Source organism: Oncorhynchus mykiss, chromosome 17 (genome assembly GCF_057628025.1).
Source record: "Oncorhynchus mykiss isolate SJ-2025 chromosome 17, ASM5762802v1, whole genome shotgun sequence".
NCBI lineage: Eukaryota > Metazoa > Chordata > Actinopteri > Salmoniformes > Salmonidae > Oncorhynchus > Oncorhynchus mykiss.
This window is the reverse complement of record NC_143038.1, coordinates 31,903,997-31,928,314: the sequence shown is the minus strand read 5'-3', so window position 1 is coordinate 31,928,314 and position 24,318 is coordinate 31,903,997. Positions and strand designations below refer to the sequence as shown.

Here is a 24,318-nt window from a genome sequence, read left to right as displayed (position 1 = left end):
TTTAAAGAGCAGGTTTTCCCAGTGTTGCGTACACTCAGTGGCAACATCGACTTTGGGGAAAACTTCGGGTGTTGACTTGAATCGTTCTATGTGGATACTTGCAAAGAGCCCTCAGAAAGGAGGTGGGTCGTAAATCTGACAATAAAAATAAATCTGCTTCAACCTGACTGACAATTGCGAAGTTGTATCCAGATACATTTTCGTTCTGCATTTGGGGCTCGGTGGATTTTAAAATGTATTTGGTTTGGACTGATGTTTTCTCTCACCCGTTGTGGGCGGTATCGACGGTGATTTTGGGACTTATCTTGCGATCACAGCGGAGAGGGTCGTGGGATCCGCGCGCCTGTCTGGTGCAACTGAAGGGCAAGACAGCCATAGTTACTGGAGCTAACACAGGTAACTGTTTTGTATGGTGCCACTTGGCATGGGCTATATACTTGTTTTGCTTGGACAGGCTTATCCAATCAATTTGATTCAATAATTATATTTATCCACCAAGTGCACAGACAAAAACTCTTAACTGTCTGGTGCAACTGAAGGGCAAGACAGCCATAGTTACTGGAGCTAACACAGGTAACTGTTTTGTATGGTGCCACTTGGCATGGGCTATATACTTGTTTTGCTTGGACAGGCTTATCCAATCAATTTGATTCAATAATTATATTTATCCACCAAGTGCACAGACAAAAACTCTTAACCAAATGGTAATACAACAAAATCTAAAGACTATTTAAATCATAATTGGTAACCCACTGGGCACAGACGTCAATTCAGCATCTATATTCACTTTGGTTGAACTTCATCTAAAGGATGTGGAAACAACTATGATTTAACCAGTGTTTGTCCAGTGGGGAAATACCTCTTGACATTACGCATTTCCCTCACTTTTCACCCTCCAGCCCGCACTCAAAATGTCTCAAATAGATTTCGGATTTTAGTTAATGGCATGCTTTTGGAATCTCGCTTTTGAAGAAAGTGAGAGTTCTCCTGTATGTCCACATGTTTTTGTCCGTGAGAGAGCGTTTCCATTCATTTTAAACTCTACTGACAGTTTTGCATTTTAGCTAATGTGCCCTCTCTGGTATTGACACGCGCGCTCTAGCCAGCACGGCGCAGATATGCGCACATACAGCCTACATTTATGAGATTATTATGGACAAAAGTGCGAGATTATTTTTTATTTGTCAAATGGCAGCCAAACATCGATTAGCATGTCACCAGAAAAAGACCCTTGATATTTATTGGAAAAAAGCATCAAGCTCCTTGCTATAATGGCACATTATTTTGTGAGAAAACCATCAGTAGAGTTGAAAATGCGATGGAAACCGATTTAACTTGTCTTTTTTATTCAGTTCATGGGAATTCGTATTTTTATGTTCACTACGTCATCACGCACAGCCTTTCGTCTGCAACGAATCAATTTGATGGAAACAAGTCTCTAGTGGGAAAATGTGCATATTGTTTTTATGCGGATTTTAGAATATTCAGCATGGAAATCTGTCACCAATTGGATGGAAATGTAGCTATAGCCACAAAAAGATCCCACCTTGTCTAGCATATTTTGTTTTGCCGACATTTGGAACGATTACCAAGTTTCCCGACACATTTGCTGTTTCCATCAGGCCTGTCATTACATTTTTTTTTATCCAACATGTACTTTACTTTGGTTATAAACCAGGTTTCCATCCAACCTTTATGCAAGTAAAGTACACTGCTAAACAAATGTCACAATAGGCCTGATGGAAACATCACATTTAAAGGTAAACTTTTCAAAATGTTGACAAAACAAAATATTTCAAAAGGTGGGATCTTTTTGTGATGATGCGAACACATCCTCATTTGAACATTGCCCCTTATTTAAATTGTATTTGTGAGTGTTTATTTCTATGTATATTTTATTCCGGGAACCTGCTTAACTTACATTATTCATATCAGAGTTGAAAATCAAATGAAAGCTATTTAACTTGTATTTTTTATTAGATAAATGGGAATTTAACCACAAAAGTTATTTTTTAATGTGCACTTTGTCATCACGCACAGCCTTTTGTCCACAACAAGTCAATTTGATGGAAACATCTCTGGTGGTAAAATGCGCATATTACAGATAAATGCAGATTTTTGAATATTTGCATTAAAATCTGTCATCAATTGGATGGAAGCCGAGCTATAGACAAACACTTGGAACAATAGCTGTGCATGTCAGTTAGCTCAGAACTCAGAAGTGCCAAGTTTCATGTGAAGGAAACTGTCACGAGGTGGAAACGTGACAGGTTATTTGTAACTAGGATGAGCGTGTGTGAGCGTAGTGAAGTGAAGACCAAACAGAAGGACAAGTTTCAGCATTTAATAAATAATAGGGCATGGTTTACAAGTTCACCTTTTCAGCAGTGGCCTTTCTCACTGGGCCAGGAATATTTACAAAACATGCAATTTCAAATGACAAACAATCAAAGTAACAAAAAGGCACAGGAGATGGTGCAGCCCAGGAGGTAGGTCCAGCTTGGAAACTCCCAATACTCCACTTCCCCCATGATCGCGGAAACAACCATACCTCTGGACTGCATGCCCTCCTGTAGACAGTCGCATCTAAAACAGAAAGGAAGAAGGCTTAAATCGGAGAGGAAGAGGCAAGCGAGAGGTTTTGCTCTGGCCAAAATCTGTCCATGAAAAATAAGCCCACAAAGTGAGGAGCTGTTTGGGTGGGGGGAGTTAGAACGAGTCTAAGGGCCTGTGACTGACAGTGGTCCTAAAAGATATATTAGAACACTAGGTAAACATTTTTCAATATTAAATTATTAACCTTTCATCATTAATATAATAACTTATTTACAATGTACTAATAAAACTACTCCCAACAGAAGAAGGAGGTGAGCAGCATTGTGTGGAATGACATGTCAGTTGGCATAATTGCAGATACTGAAATGCATTAAGGACAGGAATGTGATTCTCCAGTCAGGAAAAATCTCACTTGACACAGAGACAGCCAGTATCAGAGCCTTAAAGGAAGAGATGCAGGGTCTTAGAGATGGAAGGGAGTCTCTCTTGTCTGAGGCAACATTGTCTCTCTTGTCTGAGGCAACATTGATTGCTACACAAATGATTGTTGCACCTCAATTTAGAAAGGAACACAGCCGCCAGAGTAAAAGGAAGAGATTCCATGATGAGACCTCTCAAGAGGAGACAGACAGCTTAGGACAGTGCAGCAAATGTGTTTCAGAACACAGTGTTTTTTACTGCTATGGACAACATCATAAGTGACTTGGACACTAGGTTCCACACCACTGCAAAAATTGTAGAATAATTTTCTTCTGTTCTGAAAGTTGGGCAGATTAGTGAGGATAAAGTCCCTTCTGTGTGCCAACCACTGATCATGAAGTATTCCAGAGATCTTACAACCGAGTTTCAAAATGAAGTAAGACACCTGAACACTGTATATTCTGCCACTTTCCCCCCTAACCTGTCCCCTCTTGGTCTCCTGAATGCAATTTGTAAGATGCAGCTGCAAAGCATTGTTGGAGAAGTGTGCATTGCTTTACTTATATTTTGCACACTGCCTGTGACTGTTGTGGTGGCCGCAGAGTTTTCAGTAAGCTAAACTGATTCAAAAAAACTATTTGAGGTCCACTATGTCCCAGGACAGGCTTTGCAGTCTTGCCATGCTGTTCATTGAAAGTCAGTTAGCTAGAAAGCTGGACTTCAAATATTTGATCAGTGACTTTGCTAGCAAGAAGGCTCGGCGCTGGGCTCTTGGTGAGTACGGCTGAGCAAGGGCCAGTGATAACTGTTAAATGGCTGTAGATATTGGATCACTACACACATGATGCCCACAGGCTGAGAACAGACGGAGAACAAGATCTATCTCAAAGTAATGGCTGGATTGCCATACAATTTGTTGTGCACAATCAAGATCCAAGGTGGAAGATACCTGTTGATTTGGTGACCACTTGACCTTTCCTCTAGCGCCACCATCAGGCCTTTTCATTTCCATGTTGTTCTCCATTTCCACTTTTATTTTCTAGTTGCTATGTATACTTAGTTCAAAAATCGGCTGCTGATTTTATTATTTTGTTTGTTATATAATTCTATAGATGATAATGTTAATTTATTTTAATTGAAGAGGTTAATGTTAAGTTATATTTATTTTAAGTTATTCATTAATGTTAAGAGAATTTTCCATTCAAGAATTGTACCATTAAAATTACATTTAGACTGTAAAATATGTCCTTTAGCACATTTCTTATAGAGGTTATCAGTCTTGCATCAAATAGTGAATTCCACTGTATGCAGAATCTTGCATGCATGTCTGCACAGTGTTATATTTTCACAGCTCACTGTCAGTAAATATTGTACAGTAAATATTGGACTACAAGAGAGTTGCAAGCCTGCAAAGGTAGAGTTATTTAAAGCTTTGAATGGGTCGATTGGGTTCTGGAGGTGTTTGGTTACAGCAATTGCTCAGGGTTGGTGTGGCCTGTGGTGGTGCCCAATGTGATATCTTTTCATGGAGCCCAAAATCCCTGGCGGCGCCCCTGCCAGTGAGTGTCGAATTTGGTCAACAAAAAAATGTAATTGCTCATTTGTTACGTGAGACTTATTTGATCAAACAGACATTTCGTAATGGTTAGGTTGTTAAGAATGCACTGATATAAGTGGACGCACTTGGAATTACGGCAACTTATATATCGGACAATAACGGAGTTGTGCCTGTTGCCATAAAGATACATGTATGACTCATGGATATAGCCCATTTTAACATGGATATTGCCATTGAGGGCTTCCACCATTTGAAAAGTAGTCAACTGGGTGGGGAGCCTACAAGTTGGGAGCAATCAGACAATAAAGAAGAGGAAAATCTACTATGTTAAAATGGCGCTGCCCATGCAGTCACAGACACTATAATGACACAGATACAAAGATGAGACCTCTATCTATCTCTGGCCTGTTCACACACGTATATGCCCTGTCATTGGCTCGAATGGCCCCACCTGATCTCGCCTCCCTTCTATCTTTGAGGACTTGTATTCCCATTAATTTGACTATCTTGTCAATATAATAGACAATCTTTGCTTAAATACAATTCAGCAAACATACAATTAACCGATGAGATTGCTTGGAGAGTTAACAAGTCAATCAGTCACACCTGTTACAAAACTCCTGTCTTTTACAGCTTTTGCACACAGACAGAAATGTCAGTCAGACAAGCAGGCGGGCACACCACAGGAGGTTGGTGGCACCTAATTGGGGAAACGGGCTCGTGTTAATGACTGAAGCGGAATCAGTGGAATGGTATCAAATAATCAAACACATGGTTTCCATGTGTTTGATGCCATTCCATTAGCTTCGTTTCGGACATTATTATAAGCTGTTCTACCCTCAACAGCCTCCTGTGGCATACACACAAGCAGTTCCCTGTTTGATTGCAGTCTGAGCAAATGCTCTTGAACTTTGTTTTGTCCTGCTGAGTGTCTTTATCACTAACGTCAACTCACTCACTTTTGTTCATCGCCTTGGTCCGTACAATTGACCTTATTTTAGCGCCAAGAAAATGTCATACTTCCAGATCAACTATAATGTCAATACCATTGTAAAGCACAATGCCCTTTCATGCCGAGACCGCCACGCTGCCCGTTTCTGCATGATTTAAGAAGGCAGTGAGCTCCGTTGTGTATTTAAAAAAATGGCGGGTGGGAAAGCGAAACTAATGCGTGGGAGTGAGAAGGAGAGATGTTCTGTGGTAAAACTGCTTTTTTTCACTCGATCTGTCCCAACTTATCACCTTATCACCTCCAAAATGTAAATAAAACACTATTAAAGTTTATATAATGTGTCATTACATCCCTATTTGAAGGTTTGTGTCGAATTTGGAATCAGGTTTAGGGCAGTGCTAAAGTGATCTTCAGAAGTTAACAGCGGCTTTCAGAGTCATGATCGTTTGCAGTGATGACACAAAGAATTACTTGGTATCCCCCCTTACCCCCGTCACGGTCCATTTCTTGTTTTAAAGACAAAAGACATAAATAGTTGCTTTATGCGTGCGGTACATTACGGCATGAACGTCACGATGTAACAAAGGGTCCGTTTTTTCAACTTTTCTCCAATACTATAGAGACAATACCATGTCGATCAACACTTGAATAGAAACGCAGTTCACACCCCAGATTTTGAAGTCAACACAGTCCCATTAGTTTTCTTTGCAGCCTCGTTTGAATGTCACGGTTGCGCACATTTGCACAAAATGGGGGGAGTTTACGTTAACCCTGTTAACCTCCCTCCCTCTACTCCCATAATCCCGTTTTCTCATTCCCTTTCCCCCGTCTTTCTGTTTCTCGTTCTCTTTTTCTACCACTCCCACTCTTTCCCTCTCTCATTCTACTTCTTCTTTCTCTATCTCATTTTCTCCCTAACTCCTTTCCTTTTACACCCCACCCCCACCACCTCACCTATCACACTCTCAGGGATAGGGAAGTTCATTGCCCTTGACTTTGCCCTGCGCGGGGCTCGTGTTATCATGGCGTGCCGGAGCGAGGCTCGCGGTAGCGTCGCCCTGCATGAGATCCGTAAGCGGAGTGGGAATGCGGACGTGCACCTGCGTCTGGTGAACACCTCGTCCCTGGCGTCGGTGAGGGCGTTCGCAGAGGGCGTCCTGCGAGAGGAGAAGGAGCTCCACATACTGGTCAACAACGCCGGAGCTTCAGGTGGGCATCGGATCCAGATTAGCCTGGAATACACACTTAGGCTGGAATCCACACTGAATATCGTTCACAATTTATTACTGTTCCAGTGAAGGAGCTCTCTCCACATCCTGGTCGACAATGCCAGGGCTTCAGGTGGACATTGGTTCCAGAGTCAGTTATAGCCTGAAATCCACACTGAATATCACTCACTACATTTTCAATATTCACCTGAAGCAGAACCGTCATGAAAAGGAGCGATATTCACTCTGGATTCCAGGCTAAGATGCAGGTAACCATGGGTGGACATCAACAGCCGTCACACTAGTGTGATCAACTAGGTTTGAATCAAGAGTGTCTACACGCCATAAGACTGAAGACTGGGCATGAGGAGAGTTAATGCAAGTCTTTAGGTCTTGGGTAAGATTACCAAAGCACGGGAGTCAGTACACAACAAGAATGTCCATGAGACGAACAGCTTTGCTTGATTGATAATAACGATGGTAACATGCCATTCCACCCAATTACAATTTGGCTTACAAATTCCCATTCATTATCTATGTCTGTTTGCGACATGCACATCCTTTTGTGCCCAAAGTAAAATGCATTCACAGCATTTCTTATCACATATTTTAGTAATGCTTTCTGTATTTAAAATACATATTTTCAAATATGTATGGATGTGCCTTGGTTTGATTATATTGTGTCTGCACACAGGCTTGCCTAGAGATATCACCTCAGATGGGCTAGAGGTGTCCTTCGCTACCAACCATGTGGGCCCTTTCCTCCTCACCAACTTGCTTCTGGGTAAGATACAACCTATCCCACTAATACCTCACCCTGCTGTAAGGCTGGAGCTCTGTGTGCAACTACTGCAGTGTTACACAGGCCACGGCTATAGGCTTATTATACAAAATATGTTCCTATACACTCTTAGACAAAAGTGTTTCTCAAAGGGTTCTTCCGCTGTCCCCATCGGAGATCCCTTTAGGGTTCCAAGTACAGTGCCTATCAGGTTTCAGGTAAGACTGAAGTGCAGACTGCTGAAGTAACAATGTTTATTGCAAAAAACAGGGGCAGGCAAACAACGGGCAGGCAGGGGTCGATAATCCAAAGTAGTGGGGCCAAGGTACAGGGTGGCAGGCAGGCCCAGGGTCAGGTCAGGCAGAGGTTGGAATTCTAGATTAGGGGCAAAGGCACCGGACAGCAGGCAGGCTCAAAGTCAGGACAGGCAAGGGTAAAAACCAGAAGGATGAGGAAAAAGCGAGACAGAGGAAAAGCAGGTGCTGAGACAAACCGCTGGTTGACTTGAGCAAACAAGATGAACTGGCACAGACAGACAGAAAACACAGGTATAAATACCCAGGGGATACGTGGGGAAGATGAGCGACATCTGGAGGGGGGTGGAGACAAGTACAAGGACAGGTGAAACAGATCAGGGCGTGACAGTGCCATGAAAAAGTATTTGCCCCCTTTCTGTGTTTTATCAATTTTTGAAAATTTTTGATACTGAATGTTATCAGATCTTCAACCATAATCTAACATTAGATAAAGGGAACCTGAGTGAACAAATAACACAGCAATTACGTACTTATTTCATAAACAAACAAACACCCAATGCGAAAAAGTAATTGCCCCCTTATACTCAATAACTGGTGCCACCTTTAGCTGCATTGACTCCATCCAAACGGTTCTTGGAGTTGTTAATCAGTCTCTCACATCACTGTGGAGGAATTTTCTCCCACTCTTGCATGCAGAATTGCTTTATTTCCTGACACATCTCAATTGGGATTAGGTCTGATCTTTGCTTACTGTCAAGCATGGTGGTGGTAGTGTGACAGTTTGGGGATTTTCATATATATATGTTTTATTGAACCTTTATTTAACTAGGCAAGTCAGTTAAGCACAAATTCTTGCTTACAATGATGGCCTACCCCGGCGACGCTGGTACAATTGTGCGCCGCCCTATGTGACTCCCAATCACAGTCGGATGTGATAAAGCCTGGATTTGAACCAGAGACTGTAGTGACACCTCTTGCACTGCAATGCAGTGTCTTAGACCACTATGCCACTCAGGATGCTTTGTTGCCTCAGGACCCGGACGACTTGCCTTAATAGAAGGAACCATGAATTCTGCTCTGTATCAGATAATTCTACAGGAGAATGTCAGGTCATCTGTCTGTGAGCTGAAGCTGAAGCGCAGCTGGGTCATGCAGCAAGACAGTGATGCAAAACACACAATCAAGTCTACATGAACATTGTTCTGGGACATGGTAAAGTCCATGGAGAATAAGAGCACCTCCTCGCAGCTGCCCACTGCTCTGAGGCTAGGAAACACTGTCACCACCGATAAACCCACTAATTGAGCATTCTAATAAGCATTTCTCTACGGCTGGCCATGCTTTCCACCTGGCTACCCCTACCCCGGTCAACTGCCAGGCACCCTCCACAGCAACCCGCCAAAGCCCCCACCATTTCTCCTTCACCCAAATCCAGATAGCTGATGTTCTGAAAGAGCTGCAAAATCTGGACCCCTACAAATCAGCCGGGCTAGGCAATCTGGACCCTCTCTTTCTAAAATGATCTGCCAAAATTGTTGCAACCCCTATAACTAGCCTGTTCAACCTCTCTTTCGTATCGTCTGAGATTCTCAAAGATTGGAAAGCTGCCGCGGTCATCCCCCTCTTTAAAGGGGGTGACACTCTAGACCCAAACTGCTACAGACCTATATCTATCCTACCCTGTCTTTCTAAGGTCTTCGAAAGCCAAGTAAACAAACAGATTACTGACCATTTCGAATCCCACCGTACCTTCTCCGCTATGCAATCTGGTTTCCGAGCTGGTAATGGGTGCACCTCAGCCACGCTCAAGGTCCTAAACGACATCACAACCGCCATCGATAAAAGACAATACTGTGCAGCCGTATTCATCAACCTGGCCAAGGCTTTGGACTCTGTCAATCACCTCATTCTTATTGGCAGACTCGATAGCCTTGGTTTCTCAAATGATTGCCTCGTCTGGTTTACCAACTACTTCTCTGATAGAGTTCAGTGTGTCAAATCAATGATGTCGCTCTTGCTGCTGGTGATTCTCTGATCCACCTCTACGCTGACGACACCATTCTGTATAATTCCTGCCCCTCTTTGGACACTGTGTTAACTAACCTCCAGACGAGCTTCAATGCCATACAACTCTCCATTCATTCAATCCCTGCCCGCACCTGCATCACTACTACCAGCATCACTACTCTGGACGGCTCTGACTTAGAATACGTGGTGTCATGACGTTGCCCTCTTTGGGTACAGCAAGCCCCATCCTCCTCTCCCTGCCTCCCCTTGCCTCCTTCAACTAGGCTGCTGTGGTCAGAGAGTGAGGATCTCCTTTTGGCCACACAGTATAGAGATAGAGTGAAGTTTCATAGAGAACAAAGGAATTTCTTCCACCTCACAGAACTTGAGGTCCGAACAACGTTTATGTTCCGGAGAAGGTATAAAAGATCGGTGAAGAATCCAGCTACGAACTGGTCCGTTTGTTACAACTTGGGGAAGCTCATGGGAGACAGTGCGGCCACATTACCATAATGCTGTTTACATAATAGCCTCAGATATGAGATTTACATCTAATTGTTGTATAAGATGAATGAGTGAGGATGATACTGTTTGTAAAATTGTGTAATGTGATTTTGGACTGTTTAATGAAGGAAACTCCAATTCCCTTTTGAGTTTAACTAAATCAGAGGACCGCCCATGAGCCGGCATCCTGGGACAGCCCCTTTTCTGCAATTCCGAATAAAACCCAACTTTGAGAAATTCTAAGTAGACCATGTTTCTCTCAATCACGGGAGGACAAAGGTTGTAGACCATTGCTGAATCTTTTAACCATACCACGTGGTTAAACTCTTAGACTATCGATACCGACAGAATAAGAACAAGTCTTTGATATGAATTACTAGTCTGCAGCTAGGAATTCGGTATCATTGAACACGAAGAACGACAACTGCCGAAATATCCATTATATATATATATATATATATATATATATATACACATATACAGTGCCTTGCGAAAGTATTCGGCCCCCTTGAACTTTGCGACCTTTTGCCACATTTCAGGCTTCAAACATAAAGATATAAAACTGTATTTTTTTTGTGAAGAATCAACAACAAGTGGGACACAATCATGAAGTGGAACGACATTTATTGGATATTTCAAACTTTTTTAACAAATCAAAAACTGAAAAATTGGGCGTGCAAAATGATTTAGCCCCCTTAAGTTTATACTTTGTAGTGCCACCTTTTGCTGCGATTACAGCTGTAAGTCGCTTGGGGTATGTCTCTATCAGTTTTGCACATCGAGAGACTGAAATTTTTTCCCATTCCTCCTTGCAAAACAGCTCGAGCTCAGTGAGGTTGGATGGAGAGCATTTGTGAACAGCAGTTTTCAGTTCTTTCCACAGATTCTCGATTGGATTCAGGTCTGGACTTTGACTTGGCCATTCTAACACCTGGATATGTTTATTTTTGAACCATTCCACTGTAGATTTTGCTTTATGTTTTGGATCATTGTCTTGTTGGAAGACAAATCTCCGTCCCAGTCTCAGGTCTTTTGCAGACTCCATCAGGTTTTCTTCCAGAATGGTCCTGTATTTGGCTCCATCCATCTTCCCATCAATTTTAACCATCTTCCCTGTCCCTGCTGAAGAAAAGCAGGCCCAAACCATGATGCTGCCACCACCATGTTTGACAGTGGGGATGGTGTGTTCAGTATGATGAGCTGTGTTGCTTTTACGCCAAACATAACGTTTTGCATTGTTGCCAAAAAGTTTAATTTTGGTTTCATCTGACCAGAGCACCTTCTTCCACATGTTTGGTGTGTCTCCCAGGTGGCTTGTGGCAAACTTTAAACAACACTTTTTATGGATATCTTTAAGAAATGGCTTTGTTCTTGCCACTCTTCCATAAAGGCCAGATTTGTGCAATATACGACTGATTGTTGTCCTATGGACAGAGTCTCCCACCTCAGCTGTAGATCTCTGCAGTTCATCCAGAGTGATCATGGGCATCTTGGCTGCATCTCTGATCAGTCTTCTCCTTGTATGAGCTGAAAGTTTAGAGGGACGGCCAGGTCTTGGTAGATTTGCAGTGGTTTGATACTCCTTCCATTTCAATATTATCGCTTGCACAGTGCTCCTTGGGATGTTTAAAGCTTGGGAAATCTTTTTGTATCCAAATCCGGCTTTAAACTTCTTCACAACAGTATCTCGGACCTGCCTGGTGTGTTCCTTGTTCTTCATGATGCTCTCTGCGCTTTTAACGGACCTCTGAGACTATCACAGTGCAGGTGCATTTATACGGAGACTTGATTACACACAGGTGTATTTATCATCATTAGTCATTTAGGTCAACATTGGATCATTCGTGTATATATATATATATATATGTATATGTGTGTGTGTGTGTATATGAGAGAGAGAGAAAGATCCGAAACTAACTTTTCAACAAAGATCCCGACGACACACTGAGTGTAAATATATATATTGATTGCAATTGTTCCCGAATGAGTGAGCGTTCATGTGCAAAGGATTGTTAGGATCAATTGTTATAATGATCAACTTTGTAGTGTCTCATCTTAGTCGACCCCCACTTCCCCTTTGTCTGAAAGGTTATATTGGGAAATTATAACTTTGTAATCTGAATATTTTCCTTGGTGCCCCGACTTCCTACTTAATTACAGTTACATGATTAATCAGTTTTATCGCGTAATACTAATTACAGAGAATCTTTGATAAAAACTACGTCTTCAATTTAATGATAGTAAAGTGGACAAAAACAAATACCTAGGTGTCTGGTTAAACTGTAAACTCTCCTTCCAGACTCACATTAAGCATCTCCAATCCAATATTAAATCTAGAATCGGCTTCCTATTTCGCAACAAAGCATCCTTCACTCATGCTGCCAAACATACCCTCGTAAAACTGACCATCCTACCGATCCTTGACTTCAGCGATGTCATCTATAAAATAGCCTCCATCAGACTGCATCCGATTTGTTGAGTAGTGTATCACAGTGCCATCCGTTTTGTCACCAAAACCCCATACACTACCCACCGCTGCGACCTGTACGCTCTCGTTGGTTTGCCCTCGCTTCATACTCGTCACCAAACCCACTGGCTACAGGTTGTCTACAAGTCTTTGCTAGGTAAAGCCCCGCCTTATCTCAGCTCACTGGTCACCATAGCAGCACCCACACGTAGCACGCGCTCCAGCAGGTATATCTCACTGGTCACCCCCAAAGCCAATTCCTCCTTTGGTGGCCTATCCTTCCAGTTCTCTGCTGCCAATGACTGGAACGAACTGCAAAAATCACTGAAGCTGGAGACTCACATCTCCCTCGCTAGCTTTAAGCACCAGCTGTCAGAGCAGCTTACCGATCACTGCACCTGTACATAGCCCATCTGTAAACAGTCCATCTATCTACCTCATCCCCATACTGTATTTATTTATCTTGCTCCTTTTCACCCCAGTATCTCTACTTGCACATTCATCTTCTGCACATCTACCATTCCAGTGTTTTTAATTGCTATATTGTAATTACTTCGCCACCATGGCCTATTTATTGCCTTAACTCCCTTATCTTACCTCATTTGCAATCACTGTATATATACTTTTTTTTCCTACTGTATTATTGACTGTATGTTTTGTTTATTCCATGTGTAACTCTGTGTTGTTGTATGTGTTGAATTGCTATGCTTTATCTTGGCCAGGTCGCAGTTGTAAATGAGAACTTGTTCTCAACTTGCCTACCTGGTTAAATAAAGGTGAAATTTAAAAAAATAACATGGTTAAAAAACAACAAATATGAAGTTGGCATAGTCAAAGTCCAGACTTAATTGTTGTTGTGGTAGGACTTGAAACGAGCAGTTCATGCTTGAAAACCCACAAACGTTGTTGAGCTAAAGCAGTTCTGCATGCTAAAGTCCTCCACAGCGATCTGAGAAACTGATTAACAACTACAGGAAGCATTTGGTTGGAGTCATTGCAGCTAAAGGTGGCACAACCAGTTATTGAGCGTAAAGGGGCTTTTTTACACAGGGGAATTGGGTGTGGCAGAACTTTGTTCATTAAATCAATAAAAATTGTTATCATTTTTGTTATTTGTAAACTTAGGTTCCCTTTATCTTAATAGGTTTTGGTTGAAGATCTGAATCAGTATCAAAAATATTAAAAAATTGAGAAAATCAGAAAGAGGAAACATACTTTTTCACTGCACTGTAGAACCCTCTGTGGAAAGGGTTCTTCATGGAACCCAAAATGCTTCTACTTGGAACCAAAAGGGTTTCACCTGGAACCAAAAAAGTTTATTCAAAGGGTTCTACTATGGGGACAGCCGAATAACCATTTCCGGTTCTACAGTAGATAGCACCTTTTTTCCAAGAGTGTATTCTAGTGCTGTATTTTGTGAGTGTTATAACAAATATGAAGTTTACCTGTTTTATATCTACTCAACCAGTAGGTTACTGTGTGTAACATTGTCCCAGTTATCTCACGTTACGTTCTACACTTTACTACTCTTCTATCACCTCTCCTCCCTCCATCCCCCCCGTTCCCCTTTCTCCCTCCTCTTACTCTCCTTTTCCTCCCCCTCTCCCCTCCGTCCAGACCTGCTGAAGCAATCCGCACCGGCACGCATCGTCAACGTGTCATCCATGAACCACTGGAAGGGTATGGTCGACTTCTCGCACTTCAAAGGCAAGAACCTGGGCTACACTATGGACAGTGTGTACAACCACACCAAGCTGCACAACGTCATCTGCACTAACGAGCTGGCGCGAAGGCTACAGGGAACAGGTGGGTATGAAGGCCTGGGACAGTATTAGTAAAGCATCTCAGAGTAGGAGTGTTGATGGCATCTGGTTTAGCTATTCGATTATCAAATTCTTGTTTAGAGCACATAGTAGCCATACTTATTTTACAGCTGCTAAAACAACTGTATTAGTAGATGAGGAACATTTTTCAATGAGCATCCTTTCTGAGTGGTTTTGAAAGGGGGAATATGGTGATGTAATGAAATGCACCAAATGTCTTCTTTGGAGCTGCTGGAGATGGAGTTTCCCCATGTGTGTCAGACTTCCCATGAAATCAGATTCCTGGTAAAGGAGGGACATGGATTTCTGGGCTTTTGTGTGGTTTATAATCTCTTCTGTGTGAACGTGCGTGTGTGTGTGTGCGTGTGTGTGTCTCACAGGGGTGACAGCTAACTCCGTCCACCCCGGGTTGGTGATGACAGAAATTATGAGACACTATAACTTCATGGTTAGGTTCCTCTTCAACATGATCGGAATCTTCTTCTTCAAGGTGAACATTTTGAATCATAACACCCTGGTGAAAATCATTCATACAGTACATTGTTTACCACTTTATTTTACCATCCTGTTTCAGCTGGTATTATTAAGTGAGAAACCATTTCTGGCACTTATATGTTATTATGTAATAATTATCATTTTATGCAGTAGTTTCCAAATGACAAGTAAATAGTGTACTGTGAAATGAAGTTGTAATCAATATTTTATTTTTGTCTGAACTAAAAGAGCGAAAGGCTGGGTGGGATTCATTCAAAGATGCATTTCAGCGGTGCACAAATGACAACACACCTTTAAAAGGCAATCTCCCTGCTTTTTGTGGATATCACATTAATGTGCTTGTCGACATCGCTCCTTTGGCTAAATTCCGGAAAAAGTGTGTTTCTGAGACGGTCTGTAGTTGGGAAGAAAATGTGTGAGATATAAAGATTTGTTATTGTTATGGTCCTGGTTGTAACATGTATTGGAACAGGATGTGTTAGGTCTCACTTCATTGACAATTGAACTAAAGAGACTTACTGCACCAGACAACCGACAGTGTGCTTTTTAAAGATCATTTCCAGCTGAGCCAGTTTAACCAATTATATTTTGTACAGATAAGTATAAAGAGGTTGTGGCGCTTAACTACTGTATGACTCTTTCAACATGCCACTGAAAAGGTTGAAAGCTGCAATTCATTTTATGTTACCTGAAACTACTGAAGAGTAATTCAAAGCCATTTGCAAACATTGGATGCTTTGCATATACAACTTTGAACCTCTTTGACCATCTGAGGCTCAGTGTTCTTGTTTCAAACACACATTACACCGTCTATAGAGGGATAGTTTACTCAGATTTACCACTTACTTTGGCTGTAGTTGATTCAAAAAGGCAGTTTTGGGATATTTAGTCTTCTTTCAACACTTAAAGGCATACTCCTTTATATACTTCCCCAGAGTCCGATTAACTCGTGGATACAAATTGTATGTCTCTGTGTCCAGTATGAAGGAAGCTAGAGGTAGTTTCGTGAGCCAATGCTAATTAGCTAATTAATGTAGACATAGAGAAAACCCGACCCCCGATATAATCTGGGATCCCTTTAAGGCATACATTATGGGAATGATAATCTCAATGATAATCTAATATTTGGCTAAATCTAAATCTGATTAAGTGATTTCTTTTTCATCATTTTTTTTATTTCTATCTTAGAAAAAGACCATAAAAAATCTTTACAAGGTAAAGAAGAAAATCACATTTCTGAATTTAAGCAAGAATAGTCTTTTTTACATTTGAAGAGAGACAACAATTACAGGTCAAACTCCAATAAAGCATATTACTTAATAGCAAATAAACCTGGTAAATATCTTGCAGCTCTCACAAAAAAGGAATACATGCTAAACCAGTTATAATTTTAAAAGAAAGATACAAATGCTGTTATTAGAAATAACAACGTGATTAATGACCATTTTATAAGCTTCTATTAAAATATATTTAAATCCGAATGAAACAGCAGTTGGACGGACCTTATAGCCTTCTTAGACTCAAGAACCGTGAAGCAATTTACAGAAAACAGAGATCGCCCAAAAATAAATATTACATACTGTTAAAACTTTTACCCGGAGAAAAGCACCAGGACTGGTTCGCTTTCCCATAGAATTCTATACAACATTTTGAGACAAAGTAGCACCCCTTTTTACACAAATGACAACACATGTCACTCAATTCAGTACTTATAGTTCTATGTCTCAAACAGTTATTTCAGTTATATTAAAACCAGGAACATCTGGAGAGTCCCCTAATGATTATAGACACAAGTTTAATAAACTGTGACAATTAAATAAAAACAAAGCTAATAAGCAATAGAATGGCAAAAGTCTTACCAGACTTGATAAATATCAATCAGAGGGTTTATTAAAAATAAACAATGACAAAAAAATATTTTATTTCGCCTTTATTTAACCAGGTAGGCAAGTTGAGAACAAGTTCTCATTTACAATTGCGACCTGGCTAAGATAAAGCAAAGCAGTTCGACACATACAACAACACAGAGTTACACATGGAGTAAAACAAACATACAGTCAATAATACAGTAGACAAATAAGTCTATATACAATATGAGCAAATGAGGTGAGATAAGGGAGGTAAAGGCAAAAAAAAAGGCTATGGTGGTGAAGTAAATACAATATAGCAAGTAAAACACTGGAATGGTAGATTTGCAGTGGAAGAATGTGCAAAGTAGAGATAGAAATAATGGGGTGCAAAGGAGAAAAATAAATAAATACAGTAGGGGGAGAGGTAGTTGTTTGGGCTAAATTATAGATGGGCTATGTACAGGTGCAGTAATCTGTGAGCTGCTCTGACAGCTGGTGCTTAAAGCTAGTGAGGGAGATAAGTGTTTCCAGTTTCAGAGATTTTTGTAGTTCGTTCCAGTCATTGGCAGCAGAGAACTGGAAGGAGAGGCGGCCAAAGGAAGAATTGGTTTTGGGGGTGACCAGAGAGATATACCTGCTGGAGCGTGTGCTACAGGTGGGTGCTGCTATGGTGACCAGCGAGCTGAGAAATACAAGAATAGTTTAATACAGTACGTAAAAAAAATATATATATAGCTTTATTAATAATGGATGTTGATCCTGAAAAGGCTTTAGACCATCTTAAAAGGCCTTTTTTAAATTCAAAACTTCATAAGCTTTCAACTTTACAGATGAAATAATACATTTAATTCAAATAATATATAAATGTCCTAAATAAAAAATATGCACAAATAATACATTATCTGATGAAATTGCTTTAGAAAGCGGCACAAGACAGGGATGTCCCTCTCCACCCTCCTGTTTGCACCGGCAATTGAACAGCTTGCAGAAGGAATTAGACAGGACCCATAAGTAACAGGTATTGGTAAATATGAATATAAACTAAACTTATTTGCAGATGATCTCCTGATATACCTGACCAATACTGAAAACTCAATGCCCCTTTTGCTAAAAATATTTTCAGAACCCTCGAAAATCCAATTTAAGGGGGAAAAAATTAGAATTACAATATGAAAAATAATAACTCAAGCAGTCCTTTAAGTGGACTACAACAAATAAGGATACTTTAATAAGTGACAACAAATATATAAAGATAACTTAATTCCATTACTTAACATATGAAAGCAGATCTAATTAAATTGAACAATCTTCCCATAAATCTTACAGGTAGAATAACCCTCTTCAGAATGGCATGGCTCCCAAAGTGTTTGTATTTATTTTCGGTAATACAAATTACCCCACCGAAGACATTCTTTAAAAAAAGTATACTCTACCATATCAGACTTTATATGGGCAAATAAAATTCATAGAATTAAAAGGAAAGTTTGACATCTTCCTAAATCTGGTGGTTTTAAATTTCCAGACTTGGAATTGTATCAACTCGCTACCCAAGGCTTTTACTTGCGACAGATACTGTAGTTAAGTGTGCTAAGGAGGAACAAGGGGTACATATGCACATGCTCATCCCCAAAATCTTTTATGTGTCTATTTTCAAAGGATAAAGCTAAGAACATTCACAACTTCATAGTTAAGAACACAATAACAATATGGAAGAGAAAAAGAAGCAATGTCACTCCCTAAAAACACAATCCTTTAGCTTTTCAGAATTCACTGATAACAGCATAGAAACTGTAAATGACTTGGTAACCGGAAGTAAATGTATTTCCATTATATAATTAAAATTTATGTAGATATTTTAAAATGCATGCAACTTAAGTTACATATCACAAAATTCTGATTTGAAATAATTTGGACATCAGAGCAACCTTGAGGGAATCTTATTTGAGTCAGAAAAGAATGTTCATGTTATAGGTAAGCCATACAAAACCTTGCAAAGAGCATATTCAGCTGACAATCTCTTTTAAACTATTGGATCCTAGACTTAAAAATAATTGATGTTGGCACAGGATAGAGGGAATGTTGGAGCATAATTAATGAAATGACAGTTAATGAAAATGTACGCTTAACCCAGTATAAACGAATGTATATGTATTCTACAAGAGACAAAATGAACTAATTCTACAGCACAACAGCAGAGTCATGTCTTAAATGTAAAACTAACAATGACTCAATAATCCATACTTTCTGGGTTTTCCTAAAAGTTATGGGCGGAGCTAGAAAGTTGGCTGTCAGAAGTATTACAATGTGAACTTACTTTTAATCCATCTGTCTGCATATTTCAAGACATGTCATATGGGGGTGTAGTGAGATATGGACTGATGGACTGGTGGATGGACTGATTCTCTTCTCATCTAGAAATAAATTATACTAAAAACATGGAAATCAATCGTAATAGAAAATGTAGAAAATCATTAACGCAATAGGAAAATCTAATTATTTATTATTGAAATAGCATGGGTGACTGAGGAAAGACAAATTGATACAATTTAAGGCCATGTGGCCCACTAGGGATAGGGGTGTGAGCATGCGGGTCTGGGCAGATGAAATGTAGTCGTGTTTGTGTGCGTCTGTAAGTTGATGTTTATATCTGGTGTGAATTTTTTTTTTTTAATGTTTTTTTTTCTACAAAGAAAATAAATAAATACCTTAATATAATTTGGTTTTCTGAGAAGTATTTTAAATACTTTCAAATATTATTTTATTTTTCTGAGACCTGTATTTGAATATTAAAGAAAATAGTTGCCTTTTAGTTGAAACTCTATATAAGCTATATTCCACTACCTTGAGTATTTCAAAAGTTTGTATTTTAAAATAAACTACAAAATACAATTGTTTTCTGCCCTGGTCTGGTGGGGGACCCAACAAAACAGCGGCACACTACAGAATGAGATGGAAAAAAACAAATCCACTCAATAAACCAGAAGAACAACTGTAAACGCTACCACATGTTGGTAATGAATACAGCATTTATTTCTGTCTCTGGGTTCACATGAACCGTGACTGTGGAATTTGGACTGTTTTGGCCAACCGTGACAGTGGAATTCGGACTGTTTTGGCTGTATGTGTGTGTGTGCCATCCCACCTTGTAAGAACTGTTGAGTTTGTCCAGAAATAATTCTTAGGGCTCTATTCAATCTGTATTGCTGAATCGTTACAGATTGCACAATAGAAATGTGAAGGTCATTTCCGATTGCGCCGACATATGCAGCGTTTATCTTGAATACAGTCTCCGCTAATGAGGGAACATTGAAATGTAATGGAAATCAAGTTGGAATACTAAATTCAGCGATACAGATTGAATAGAGATCTTAAATCTAAAGACAGAACAAACCAGTGTGAAAAGGAGTAGAGTGTGTGTGTCTGAAAAATTGAATTTCTAGTAGTTTCACAACTCTTTTTCACAGATTTCCCTGAAATCAACAAGGGGAATCTGTCAAAATTCAGTTTCCTTGTCAAAGTTACAAATTAAGGAAGACTTATTTCCTGGCATATCACCAAAACAAAGCACTGCGCTATTGACTGGCAGTTAGGGTATTTACTAGCAGTGGCTGTCTCTTTTATGCAGAGGTGGTTAGTGTGTATGTGTCTTCTTAGGCCAGGATTCAATCTGATCACCGCTTGATCCGTGTTAAAGTGATTGATATTTCCAACTGCGCTGGCATCTGCAGCAATTAATGTGAATGGAGGAACATTGACTTTAAAATGTGCATAACTGACAGCGCAAACAGATTGAATCCCAGCCCTATTACATCACCTTCTCCCATCTCTGTCCACACAGTCTTCTGAGGAAGGGGCAGTGAGCACCATCTACTGTACGGTTGCCATGGAGATGGAGGGAATAACAGGGAAGTACTTTGACAGCGACTGTTCCCTGGGTCTCCCTGCTCCCCTGGCCCGAGACCCCACCCTCGCAGTAAAGGTCTTTGAGTTCTGCGAGAGATTGACATCCAAGTTCTGAGAGAGTGAGAGTTTATCTTCAAGTGTTTTATTCAATAGCAGACAAGTAAAATACAGTGTAAGGTTTTATAATCTATGAAGGATACATATAAAGTTTTTTTGTGTTTATTTGTGCGTCTTCAGTATTGTAGAGTCCCCTAACAGCTCAGACACACCAATAATGTTTGCCGTAGGTCATGTGATATATTCAGCTGACTGTATTTTCCTTCCCTGTGAGTAGGGACCTGCGTTTTGATTAATCATCTCATATGACCTGGAACTGTAACCTTTTATTTTAAACCTTTTCCATAAATGAGAAGTAGACCAAAAAATGAAAGCAATTGTCAGAGGATGGTGCTGGACCATCTGAGATAAAAAAATAAAAAAATAAAAAATAAGGGGACAGTTGTCATGTGTTGCTGCCGTGCTATGTTGTTGTCGTCTTAGGTCTCTATGTAGTGTTGTCTCTCGTCAGGATGTGTGTTGTCCTATATTATATTTAAAAAAATAATCCTAGCCCCTGCAGGAGGCCTTTTGGTAGGCCATCATTGCAAATAAGTATTTGTTCTTAACTGACTTGTCTAGTTAAATAAAATATAAATGGTTAAAATTCAGGTCATGTGATGTGATTAACCAAAAGACAGGGCCCTAACTATGAGGTGTGTGTGTATGTTAATGCATAGCTGTGTGTGAAGTGGGAATTTTGTCAATAAACTTACTACCAGCAATGAGTGGTTGTTTCTTCACATTACATAGACGCTGTCATCTAGAGGATGTGGTATGGAAGTGGGACACATGTCTGGATACACAGCTATTTCACAAGACAAGCAAAGCTTTATTGAAATGATAATTTTCCTTCATTCATATAATTGAAAAACTGGTCAATTATAGTAGATTGGCAGCTTTGATGTCTCCGTTGGTCTTCTGTCATTTGGCTGAGGAAGAGAAAGCACAAACATGTTACAGCCTCAATACCTTTAAGCACTGTACCTGCTTTGTGTTTTTACCTACAGTAGTACACAGTTGCAGTAGTAACAAGTTTGTACATACGTTGCACACTATACATACACTGAGTGTACATTAGGAACACAAACTGACCGGGTGAAAGCTAGGATCCCATATTGTCACTTGTTAAATCCAGTTCAATCAGTGTAGATGAAGGGGAGGAGACAGATTAAAGAAGGGTTTTTAAGCATTCTTGAGACATGGATTGTGTATGTGGGACATTCAGAGGGTGAATGGGAAAGACAAAATATTTAAGTGCCTTTGAACAGGGTATGGTAGTAAGTGCAAGCCGCAACGGTTTGAGTGTGGCAAGAACTGCAAAGCTGCTGGGTTTTTCACACTCAGATTCCTGTGTGTATCAAGAATGTTCCACCAACCAAAGGACATCCAGCCAACTGTGAGAAGCATTGGAGTCAACATGGGCCAGCATCCCTGTGGAATGCTTTCGACACCTTGTAGAGTCCATGCCCTGACGAATTGAGGCTGTTCTGAGGGATAAAGGGGGTACAACTCAATATTCGCAAGGTGTTCCAAATGATTTTTAGACTCAGCGTATTATATATATATTAAAATGGTCAAAAGAAAATAAATTAATTATTAAGACATTTAAGCTAGTCTAAAAAAAAGTTCCAACCGTGGCTAGAGTTTGCACTTTTGGGACTATGCCATTGGCTCTGCCAGATAAGGACATTTTTGCAAAATTATGAAAAATAAAACCTGAAATATCACATTTACAGAAGTAGTCAGACACTTAACTCAGTACTTTGTTGAAGCACCTTCGGCAGTGATTACAGCCATGGGCGAAAATCTGATATCAACTTTGGAGTGGACAATTACATTAAATTTTCTCAAGAGTAATTCCTGAGGGGGACACCAAAAGTAGTGCTGTAACACATAGCCTACGTAGTAATATGTTAAATGTATATTGAGGAACCATAATTACTACTACTACTACTGGATAATTGATAGGTACAGTAGTTAAATGAAGGGTTGTCCCAACTTGTTACAATTTTTAAATCATTATAATACTACTACTAATAATAGTTATGGCAGTGTTCCTTATCAGTCCAGTATGTATGCAGGTATTTGTACTTACAACCAGCAATACCAAGCAAGGCCAGTAGGTGGTAATGGTACTGTACACTGTATGGGTGCAGGTTTCATAAATACAATGAACATGTGCGATCTCATCTCAAATAATCTCCATTGAGAACCATCACAAAGTTAGTCTACGCACTGAACTGACCTTTTTATTGAACTTTTTCTGATTCATTTCTATAGTCATTAAATATGTGCCACTGGTTTGAGTCTATTACAAAATTTTTACAAGAACAAAACGCTCAGAATAAGTACATTTCTAAAAGCAAAATAACTACTTCAATGAAAAACCCAAACAAATCAACCCAAATATCCTTCAGAAATACTTAGTTATTGTTCAGTCAGTGTCTCAACTCTTCAAACAACAGCTATGGACAAGTATGTCACACAAAGTATGCAATTTTAAATTAAATAAATAATTAGTAAGTGTAATGTCATGTACTAAAATCGACTAAACAAAATAACAAATATTATACTTTACACCAGGGGTTCTCAAACAGGGTAGGTGGACCCCTAGGGGTCCCTGGTGTATTGGAAAGGGGTCCATGAAATAAAAAAGGGTAATGAACGTATTCAGCAGCACAAGGATTCCACTAACTTTACATATAATATAGAGGGGGTGGAGGTCCCTGAGGACCACTCAAAACCTTGCCTGCCTTTCCTCAAAATATGCAGGGGTTCCAGTACTAAAAAAGGTTGAGAACCACTGCTATACACACTACTGAACAAAAGAACCGAACCTATGTTTGAGGGTTTCAATGGATCCAACAAATTGCTGGCAGATATTCTCCCTCAAGACTGTCCAGCCTGTCTTTATGTACATTACAGACAATTCTCATCAGCACCTTAACTTGGTCAACCAACCCCCGCACCTCCACTGGAAGCCTCCTGAGGACCTCTACTGCCTCTCAACTGCTGCTACACGGGTATTTGTTGCGAAAGAGGCAACTGCACTGAAAGATAATCTATGTTCAGCTCAGGGTACTGATCTAGAGACTCATCCAACTCCCCCGTGAGAAGCACTCTTTCCAAATTTTACAGAATGTTTAGACTGTCCTGGTCAAAACAGTCGCCAAACTGAACCTCCACACCATCCAACACATAAAAAAATTATGTCCTATATTGATCCACTGCTTTGCCAGCAAATCGTATTGAGTGTCTCAATGAATTCAATCAATGTTGTTGCTTTCTCATACAGTGCAAGGTAACTTTTGTAATTTCTGCTGTTTACCCCACACGCTGGATAACTGGACACTGATTGGATTTAGCTGGTGTGCTGTTACAGTTACACAGTGGCGGTGGGTTTGGCAGTTTTGATGTGCTGTGAATTTTACAATGGCT

General features: G+C 40.1%; 1 protein-coding gene across 3 annotated transcripts; it reads left to right on the top strand.

The window, feature by feature from the left end:
* Window positions 1-3: 3 nt before the first annotated feature.
* LOC110494009 (retinol dehydrogenase 12) lies at window positions 4-21,602 on the top strand. Of its 3 annotated transcripts, XM_021568668.3 has the most exons (6): window positions 4-396; window positions 6,456-6,695; window positions 7,389-7,478; window positions 14,328-14,516; window positions 14,914-15,023; window positions 20,717-21,602. In XM_021568668.3, the coding sequence occupies exons 1-6, from the start codon at window positions 234-236 to the stop codon at window positions 20,894-20,896; spliced, it is 972 nt and encodes a 323-aa protein (XP_021424343.2). In that variant the 5' UTR covers window positions 4-233; the 3' UTR covers window positions 20,897-21,602. The 3 variants fall into 3 exon arrangements, with proteins under 3 accessions (XP_021424343.2, XP_090061338.1, XP_090061337.1); XM_090205211.1 differs by lacking the exon at window positions 4-396 and having other exon boundaries at window positions 6,227-6,695; XM_090205212.1 differs by lacking the exons at window positions 4-396; window positions 14,328-14,516 and having other exon boundaries at window positions 6,222-6,695.
* The last annotated feature ends 2,716 nt before the right edge of the window (window positions 21,603-24,318 follow it).

Coding starts and splice junctions, on each gene's coding strand:
- LOC110494009 (XM_090205211.1), top strand. CDS start 6,236: ATGGGGGGAGTTTACGTTAACCCTGTTAACCTCCCTCCCTCTACTCCC. Junction 6,696..7,388: donor CAACAACGCCGGAGCTTCAG/GTGGGCATCGGA, acceptor GTCTGCACACAG/GCTTGCCTAGAGATATCACC. Junction 14,517..14,913: donor GCGAAGGCTACAGGGAACAG/GTGGGTATGAAG, acceptor TGTGTCTCACAG/GGGTGACAGCTAACTCCGTC.